The following is a 10054-nucleotide window of genomic DNA, read 5'->3' as shown; positions in this document are numbered from 1 at the left end:
GAGGACTCTCCTCAGCCTTGCTGGAAAGGCCCCATCAGGTACTGCTAACTAACCCCTGTGCTGCAGAACTCCAGAGACCAGACTCTTGGATTCATGTGACACACCTAAAGAAAGCACCAAGCCCTGAGTGGACTTGCACATCATCTGGTGACTTAAAAGCAAAGATTTCCCAGAATTAAAGCAGAAGCCTTCTGATGAGACAGCTTCCCCAAGATGTCCAGACCAGGCCTGTTGGAGGTTTGTCTGTCAAACATTTGATGATGACATAATGCTTCAGATGACCTCTGATGCTTACGATCTTGACAACATGTGGACTTTAGAAAAGAGAAATGCCTGAGAGTTCTCCCTCCTACCTCTCCTTGTTACTCAAATGTGACCTCAGTAGGTTTCCAATCTGTGCACTTTCCCTCTGACCCAGGACACGACACGCAGCAAAGGTCCTTCCTCACATTGAGGGGCAAAAGGCTGATGAAACTGGAAAAATCTGGCTCTCAATTAGCAATGCTTTCAGAGAAAGATCTTGGTCAAAAGGGAAAAATGTGAAAATAAACAGAAACCTCATTGAAATGGAGTCAGGAGGCCAGAAAGGGGAGCTCTCACGCCTCTGCTACGTCATAGCAGAACCCAACAGGAAGAAGAAAGACTTCCTCTTCTTGACCAGCAAGCAGCTCAGCCAGTGAGACACTGTCCCAACTCAGCCAGTGAAAAGCCACCACACCTTGAACTCTGTGTTTGCAACAGCCCTCCCAACTTCCTCTTTCCCTCTCTGAAAGAGTTTCTCCTCCTTTTGGTGCTCAGGGACTTGCACGTGGCTTGCCATGGTTGTAGACCTCACATTGCAATTCTTTGCTGATCTCAAATAAATCCTTTTTTTCTGGAGATATAACCAGCTGTCTATTTTTTAAGGTCAACACCACAAATGGGGCTGCTCCCTCCAGACACTGCTGAGTTCCTGTTTTAAAGAGCCCTCGAAATCCAAGTACACAAATACAATGAGATTGACAAAAATTCAAACACACAAGACCAAAAAAAATTGTACTGTCTTTATTGTCTTAATATTGCATAGTACTTTGATTGTGCACACTTTTAAATAGAGGGCAAGGTAGCCCCTTGAAAGTACTCTCTTGCATGAGATATTTCAAGCTCTTTTACTATGGGCAGGAGCAGGGATCAAATGCTGCCTGGGCTTAAAAAGAACCATGATCAGATTAAACAAAAGTTGAAGAGATTTAGACAGGAAGAAACCGTTGAAGGACATTAACATTTTGACAAGACTTACAGGACGCATAGGAAGATGGCGGGAGGCCTCCCTGACGTGAGGGGACAGGATTCAGGAGCAGGCAAAAGAGGATGGGAAACGAGAAAGGAGTCCAGAGGGGCATTGCTTTGTGCTCAAATCTGAGATGAATGTCCCCTGCCAGGAGACTGGGCACACTGCCCTAGCTGGGGTGCACAGTCTGGTCATTACCTTGGCTACAGACAGCCATGTACCAGAAAAATAACTTAAAAGCTATACAATTATTATAAATATTTTGTCTTTTAAAACTAACTAGTGTTGGTTAAAAAAGGTTCACAGTTACTCTGAAGAGAGCTGTATCTCTATTGCACGGTAGTGGAAAAGTCCGCTCTGATCCCCATGTGTAAACGATTCCCTTCTCCTCTGGAGACTTCAGGACATGGAGAAACAGTATCTGCTGTAAGCAAAGCACTTGGGTACAAGGCACGTCAAAGCTGTTAAGCTCTACTGGGATCTACTCAGAACACGCAGAATGCCCGCTCTTCTTCCCCCTTGGCATCACTGGGACAGGTCTTGAACAAGACTAAAGGTGGCGATGGTTTTCTCATGCTCTTGTTCTCATTCCACGGTTACAGACTTGGCCAGATTTCTGGGGAAGTCAACCTAAAACGATAGAAAGTAGCTGCTCAGGACCCCACAGGTCTCAGCGACACGCTGCATTGTAAAGACTATTATCAGAGTCCTTGATGACAAGAAGATGGCATTCTTGCTCACCTCCAACCACGAGTGCCCTTGAGACCTGCATCTCGGAAGCAGTTCCTTACTCCAGAAACCTGACTGAACTGTATAATGTTTAGTGCATTCAATAAACATTTACTGTGCCCCTGACAGGTGTCAGCCAGTGTCAACACTATTAAAAGGGGATATGATTCATGCTATTAAAACCAGCTCGATTTGTACTGTTAAATATTCACTTTTTTTGGAAGGATATACACTAAATCCACAAGACTTGTGAATTTAGGGTGGAGATGGGAAGGAAATGTGACTAGGAATGGTTGATAAAGTGGGCTTCAGCTTTATCTGCAATGCCTTATTTCATTTGTAATAATGTTTAGAAAAAGAAAAAACAAATATGACAAAATGTTAACAAATGTCAATTCTGGATGATACGTTACACCATCAGGTGTTGGCTATACCGTTTTTTGTATTGTTATATATTTTGTGTGTGTGAGGAAGATTGGCCCTGAGCTAATATCTGTTGCCAATCTTCCTCTGTTTTATGAGGGACGCTGCCACAGCGTGGCTTGACGAGTGATGTGTGGGTCTGTGCCCAGGATCCGAACCGGCGAACCCCAGGCCGCCGAAGCGGAACACACGAACTTAACCACTATGCCACCAGGCCGGCCCCTGTTATGTATTTTTAGAAGCTCTAAATAAAATTGTAATAAAACATCTATTTCTTTGTGCAATGAATTGTGTGTTCTTACACACTTGCTGGTGAGATGATAAATTGGTTCTTTTCTGGAACATAAGCTGACAATATATGTTAGGAGTCTCAAAATGTTGAATCATTTGCTAGACTGGGGACAAATCTTACATGTGGGATGAGGAAGTATGTGTAAAGATGTTCACTGCATTGTTATTTATGCAGATGTTCCAAAAACTTAGAAACTGTTTAAATAATAGAAGACTGGATAAGTAATTGTTAAAATCCATGTAATGAGATTGTGGTGAAATATGTAATGATTGAATGTTGCTTACAACAAGTTCAAGATGTGAGAAAATACTTGTAATATAATAAAAAGGGAGATGTAAAATTGTATTCTTGATATAATCTTGAAAAATGTTAAAAAATTCACATATGCAAGGAAAAGACCAGAATAAAATATTAAATTTGCTAATGAACATTGCCTCTGGGTGATGAGGTATGGTTTAATGGTGCAGTCTTTATACATCTTGCAATTCACAACTCCTTTTCAGGGGGTATAAGTTACTTTAAAGAGAGTTATTTTAAATGAAAGTATTTCTCCTATGAATATTTACACCAACTAAGTATTTAAGAACAAAAAGTTACTCTGGGGTTGCATTTCTCCTCTTTGGGGGGGTAGATGCAATTTCTCACGTACGTCATATCCTCGGAGGACAGCCAGGTGGAAGGAGAGGAGCTGGAGCGGGATCACGCTCAGGACGCCCTGGAGGCAGTCCACGGTGGTGGGCAGCGCGATCGCTTTATATGCAAACTTGGAACTCTCAGTGTCATCCTTGGAGCACAGTATAATCGGGCGGCCCTAAAGCAGAGAAACGTGATCACAAAGTGCAGATCGCCTCGGAAAGAAGCAATCCTTCACGCGCAGCAGAGTTTCCAAGATCAACGTTATTGAAACAATAACAACAATCTTTTGTTTCTGCCGGAATTATGGGTGAGATGATGTGTACGATTCACGTGGAGGACAAAGCGTTTGATGCTTTTTGGTGGGTTTCCTTCCCTTCCCCGGTGGGTGACCACCATCCTGCTGCAATCATTCAGCGCCCCTTTGTTGAGTGGCTTCACTGCGCCGTACGAAGGGCAGGGCACACCCACTCCTTACTCTAATGGGGCTCATAGCCAAGTGGTGGAAAACAAAAACATAAACAAGCAAACCAATAAATAATGATGACTTTCAGATGATGCCACAAAGGCAATCAAACAGGATAATATTGGGAGGCACTGGGGAGGTCTGGAAAGTCCTCTCTGAAAAGGAGACATGTGCATGGAAACATGAATGAGGAGAGGCCACCACGCTGAAGATATGAGGGAAGAACATGGCGGGCAGAGGGAAGGGCGGGCGCCCAGGCTTGGAGGCAGGAATCACCTCCACATGAGTGGGAAACAGAAGGAAGGGGCCAGATAACTAACGCAGGCTTGTGGGTCAGCGCAGTTTGATGGAAGCCGCCGGAAGGTGTTAAGCAGGGAAGTGTAGCAATTGCTTTATAACTTTGCTCTGACCACTGTGCTGAGCCGTGAGGCAGCAGCCAGCTCACATGGATTGGATTTCACCTTGCTGTAACTTCCACAGGCTGGCCAGTCCCTTTTGGAACGTGTGCATCACTCATGAGGGGCCCAGGAGAGAATGTGTAGTCACACCCACTCACTGGCAGGACCACCCATAGCCGGTGCTGACAGACAGCTGGCAAGGTGGGCATGTGTGGAAGAGAACAGGAGAGATGGCCTCAGCCCAGCTGAGAGCCCTCACCTGGCGGGCTGTGACCTGCTGCAGGGCGTTCTGGCATTTGGCAAAGCAAGGATCCTTCATGATGACCATGATGACGGGCATCTGCTTGTCAATCAGCGCCAGGGGCCCATGCTTCAGCTCCCCAGCCAGGATGCCTTCTGAGTGCATGTAGGTTATCTCTTTAATTTTCTGGGGAGACATGAGGTGGGATCAGTGTGACATTGGGCAGACAAAGGGCTGGAGCAGATCAGCCAGAGGGGAGGAAGGGGAGCTGGGAGAGGGATGATGCCAGAAGGCAGGGAGCTGAGGGCTGCAAGGCAGATGGACGTACAGAGCAGTCAACAACACTGGAGGCAGCTGGCAAGGCCAGGGCCAGGGGAGAGGGCTGGCTGCTGTCCAGAGACTGCACAAAGCCCAGCACACAGCCTGTGTCCCCAGACCAGCCCTCGGGCACAGCCACCCCCTTGGATGGACAAGTCACTGTCAATCTAGCTTCCCCTTCCCGCTCTGTGGCTGGCCGGATGGCCTCCCCACAGTTATCATTTGTAATGACAGCATTGTGTTCTGTTGAGATATGCCTTCATTCCATTATCTGCTTAACCATCCCCCCAATCCTAGACCATTAATAACTTCCAAAGGGTTGCTCCAGCTCACCTAAGAAGTGAAATCCCACACTGGGCTGTTACTGGGATTTCTCCCTATATTTGGGGAGATCCACTTCTGTTCAGTTACCATTAAACCCACGTTACTGAACTGGCAAGAGTGTCAAGGAAAACATTTCTTAACTCCCCTAGAACTATTTATTTGGGTCAGGGAAACACTGTCAGGAGCGTGGCTCCACTCTGGGTGCCACAGACAGCTGGAGTGCGGCCCACGAGTGACCACAGAGGAGCCATTGACATGTGCCAGCAGCAGCGTGAAAGCTTCTTTCTTTGCCCAAAGACTAACTTGGAGCCACAGTTGAATACGCATCTTTCACCAGCATACTCAGGCGCTGCAGCTGAGCCCCTCCAGGAGGCAGAGTCATGGGGGGCGCTGAAAGGGCACCCCACTCAGGCCTTGCTTCCACTGTGCCCACTGAGAAGCAGCGTGCCCAGCCCTCACCTCCTTTGGCAGGGGCAGAATCTCCACTGGCAGCTTGTGGAAGTTGGAGCTCACTCCTGGTCAGGCAAATCATGGCTTGCACCCTCCCCACCCCCCACCACATGTAAAACTCTGCGAGTGTTTCTTGTGAGCCGCTTGACTTTCAAATGGGAGCAGCCACTTGCTCCCCTTGGGAGAGGAGAGGACCCAAGCTGGGTCATGGATGATGCCCTCGTCTCGGCACCAAGTGCTGCCTCACCTGTGACACTGTGTCCAGTGGACTTTGGTTGGGCATTCCGACCCATAAGCAGCAAGTGGACAGTGAGTAAAGCACAGGCCCTACACTCAGGCCCCTGGACAGCACTGTCCACCCTCTCGGTAGCCGGTGGTCCTGGGCCCTTGTACCCCCTCCACCAGCTCTCTCTTACTCTGGTTCAGATCATTATTGCCACAGGGGGCAAAACAGCCAGTCACTGACTTAAAAAAGGCAGGGACCGCGAAGCCAATTCCTGCAGGATCTCCAGGTCTCCTGGAAGTCTGAGAGGCAACAGGGAAACTGTGCTGAGACCTCAATCCTCCTACACAGGCTGCTTGTAGGGGTGGACAAAAGCAAAGCCCACATGGAGCTGGGTTTGACTCTCGGATCAATCATGGCCTCTTGAGCAAGGAGGCTTAGTTTCGTCCTGGGTAAATTGTGGACAGTAACTGCCAGCCTCTTGGAAGATGCTCATGAGGTGTGAGTGGGCTCTCCTAGATGGAGCCTGGCACAGCCCCAAGGGTACCCTGCCCTTTCTCCTCAGGAGACTGGAGCCCCCATCTCAGTCCCCAGGGCTAGACCACCTGGTCGTGAGCTGGTGCTCAGTGCAGCCTCACATGGTGGCCAACAGGTCCCCAATCACTCCCCTTCCTAGCTCAATGCTCTGCCCTCCTTCTTGCTTGTTTCTCGGGGTCTCTCCCATGCCTGCCCTCATGCAGTGGCTGGTGGAGGTGGGGGGTGGGCAGAGGGGGCTCACCAGGGCTCCTTCCAAGCACGTGGCGTAGTTGTAGCCCCGCCCCATGACCAGGAGTGACCTCTGCGTGTAGAGCTCCAGGGCCAGGTCATGGATCTTCTCATCCAGCGACAAGACTTCCTTGATCAGCCCTAAGTCATGCACACAGCAGTGGGGGAGAGCCAGTCACAGCGATTTTAAAACAAGATTCACAGAGAAAAATGAGGGTGTATAAGACAAGGTTTTGGAACTCACATCACTTAGTGCACTTGGGTTCCTTGCATTACCTTAGATGGGTTTTAAATTTATATTATGGGAAAGAATTTGGCTTACTGGCCAGGACCTTGCTGGGATGGTGATTCAAATTTGTGTGCAGACTTTCTTGGGCATGTAGTTAAGCGGGGAAGTGTTATTTCTAGCTCCATTTTACAGACAAGACAACTGAGGCTCAGAGGGGCTCCCTCCCCAGCTGGCCAGCCACGGAGCTGACTCTCCACATCAGTGCCCGTCGTCCAGGCCACTGCTAGGTCTCCAGATAAAGCCAAAGTAAGTTGGACCAGCACTTTTCCTTTTTGGTTTCAGGATTTTTTTACACTCAAAAATTATTGTGAATCCTTACCCTTTGTTTTTGTGCGTTATATCTATCAATATTTATCAGATTAGAAACTGAGAACATTAAAGATATTTTATTCATTCATTTAAAAATAATGATAAACCCATTATATATTTTTAAAAAATTAGTGAGAAGAGTGGCATTGTTTTACATTTTTGCAAATCTTTTTAATGTCTGACTTTTTAATAAAAGAGTGTCACATCTGTTTCCTCATTCTATCTGTTGTGATGCGTTTTGGTTTTTGGTTGAGGGAGAGGAAGAAAATCCTGCCTCGCAGAGATCTGTAGTTGGAGAAGGGAGGGGTATTTAAATAACGTTTTCAAATAATTGTGAATGTTCTTCTTTAATACTACATCCAACTCAAGAAGTGGTGATTTCTTTTTTTTTTTTTGAGGAAGATTAGCCCTGAGCTAACTAGTGCCAGTCCTCCTCTTTTTGCTGAGGAAGACTGGCCCTGAGCTAACATCTGTGCCCATCTTCCTCTACTTTATATGTGGGACGCCTGCCACAGCATGGCTTGCCAAGCGGTGCCATGTCCGCACCCGGATCCAAAACGGCAAACCCTGGGACACCAAGAAGCCGAATGTGTGAACTTAACCGCTGCACCACCGGACCAGCCCCAGAAGTGGTAATTTCTTAAAATGGTAGTTGCAAATGTGGAATTTGAAATCATATGAATAAACTTCTGCTACCTTGTTACATTAAAACTTATTGGTCTATCATGCACTTATTTAAATGGATGTTGTACATGTACATAATTTTGTAACATCATGCACTGGCTATTTGGAAAATATCGGTTGACTGAGTTATGCAAATCTAAAAATGGACACATTTCATCATAAAACATTTTTTAAAAATCACATTTGTTAAAATCACCATGATCTTATCAGAGATGTCTTTAAGAGTTGGGAAGTGGTCAAGCTCATGTTGACAAGCTACAAGTTTTCCAAAATCCTAAGTTTCAGTTGAAAGCTCGAAGTTTATCACTGGCAACAAAAACTGTCAGTTGTATTTCTCGAACTGTCTACCAAATAGCCAAGTTGGCTTGCTACTGAAACAACCGCAGGTGCTTTTCTTTGAAACACCTGTCCCCGCTTCAGGAAGTGCTTTATGCATCCTTCCCATTTTGTTACATAGCATATTAAAAAGTGTTGCAATTTAATAAGACTAAAGCATTTGACTGCATCCTCAAGGACGCTCTTAAGTGAAGCTGGGTCCAGGTAGTGAAGAACACAACCGCCACGAGAACAGTGTGCAGCCTCTGCCCTGAAGTGTGCTAAGGCGCCATTGGCAGCCACCACTGCCTTTGCTAATGTCCACACAGTGGAAAAGGCAAAAACACTTTATTTGTAATAAATAATATATTACTATGAAAATAGTTTTGGCTGAAAGGGTCTTGTAGACCCCCAGGACCTCGGGACAACATCTTGAGAACTGCTGATTTAGCAGAATAGGGTACTGTTTTTGCAGGGTTATTAACTGCCTTAAAGTTAAGAATACTTTGCTTGTCAAGAAATGCTCAGCGTGTTGTCTTGGTCAGATTCAGATCCCTGGGCCTTGTGTGATTGGATGGTGGCTTTCCCTGACTGCCTTCTCTGGGGTTTGCCCTGAGCTCCCAGGGAGAACTCAGTGCCCTCCCTGTCTCTGAGAGGGCCCACCCCTCAGCCCCATGACCATCCTGCCCCCAGCGCTGGCTCCATGTCACCGTGTCACCATGGGGTGACGTCTGTTTCCTTTCACACTGTCAGCGCTGCACAAAGCAAACCCAAGAGGCCTCTATCCTTCCCCGGAGAGCGAGTGACTGCCTGGAGGGAGCATGCTCGTCTCGGCAGCGCCAGGGTGGCCAGGCGCCAGGGCACACGCTGCGTCCTGAATGCATGTGTGGTGAACGAATGAATGAGTGATTGAAACCATGGCCCCCTAAAGAGCTTGAGTTTTAGTGCGACAGACATTGTAGCTCACCGACTACGACAGACGGGACCCAGCAAATGAGAGTTTGGTGAGACTGTGAAGGAGCAGTCTGGACAGAAGAGGCTTGGGGCCGTTTGCTCCTTCTCAGGGGTTTCCTGGGCACCTACTGCGTGCCTGCCCTGGCTGGTACCTGGCCTCCAGCCATGACTCTGACAGACAGGGCTGTGTGCTCACTGAGCTGACGCGTTAATCAGGGGAGACAAACTAGTACACAGGTGGACAGGTCATTTCAGATCACGGCATGTGCTATAAAGAAAAGAAACAGGCTATCGTCTCACAGGGAGCTGGGGCAGGCGGCTGGGGCCTTTGTTAGTCAGGGTGGCCAGGGAGGGTCCCAAGAGGTGACATTTGAGCTGAGACTTGGGTGATGAGAAGCCCTCAGCTGTATGAAGAGCTGGAGGAAGAGGGTTTCTGTAGAGAAAAGAGCTAGTCTGCAGGCCCCGCGGTGGAACGAGCTTGGCATTCCTGAGGGTCAGAGGGCAGCAAGGCAGCCCTGGGACGGGGAGGGAGTGCGATGACGGCCCAGGCAGCAGGGGCCCAGCGTGTAGGGCTCCAAGGCCCTTCTCTCGGCCCAGAGGGAGCCGCTGCAGGGATTTAGGGGTGAGGAGGAAGGCACGGTTAACAGCACCGTGACTCTTCCGTAAGGAAGAGGACAGGAAGAGAGCAGCCAAGAAAAGCCCACTGGATTTGAAAATAAGGAAAATGGAGTTCTGGAACATACCAGGTAAAGATCTCAGGCCACGAATGATCTCCCGCCTTCTGTCTTGTAGAGAAATTCGGTCCTCGGACATCATCAGGCCGAACATCACCAGGGAGATGAACTGACTGGTGTAAGCCTGTGCACAAAACAGTGGCGCTGGCAGAGCAGGAGTGAAAGTGCGCACGGCAACCACGCGGGACGAGGCACACCGCTGGCCCCCTAACGGCCTCCATCCACCCACCCGGCCCA

General features: G+C 48.1%; 1 protein-coding gene across 1 annotated transcript in view; it reads right to left on the bottom strand.

Moving 5' to 3' along the window:
- Window positions 1–1028: 1028 nt before the first annotated feature.
- GFPT2 (glutamine-fructose-6-phosphate transaminase 2) overlaps window positions 1029–10054 on the bottom strand; it is a 40376-nt gene continuing 31350 nt past the window's right edge. The window contains exons 15-19 of the mRNA XM_014730340.3: window positions 9827–9941; window positions 6546–6673; window positions 4471–4638; window positions 3364–3525; window positions 1029–1900 (exon numbers count right to left, since the gene is read on the bottom strand). Of these exons, the coding sequence (XP_014585826.2) occupies window positions 1856–1900; window positions 3364–3525; window positions 4471–4638; window positions 6546–6673; window positions 9827–9941 (618 nt within the window). The 3' untranslated portion in view covers window positions 1029–1855. The remainder of the gene's footprint in view (window positions 1901–3363; window positions 3526–4470; window positions 4639–6545; window positions 6674–9826; window positions 9942–10054) is intronic.

The sequence above is a fragment of the Equus caballus genome, chromosome 14 (genome assembly GCF_041296265.1).
Source record: "Equus caballus isolate H_3958 breed thoroughbred chromosome 14, TB-T2T, whole genome shotgun sequence".
In the NCBI taxonomy this organism is placed as follows: Eukaryota; Metazoa; Chordata; class Mammalia; order Perissodactyla; family Equidae; genus Equus; species Equus caballus.
This window is presented reverse-complemented; position numbering and strand designations above follow the sequence as displayed.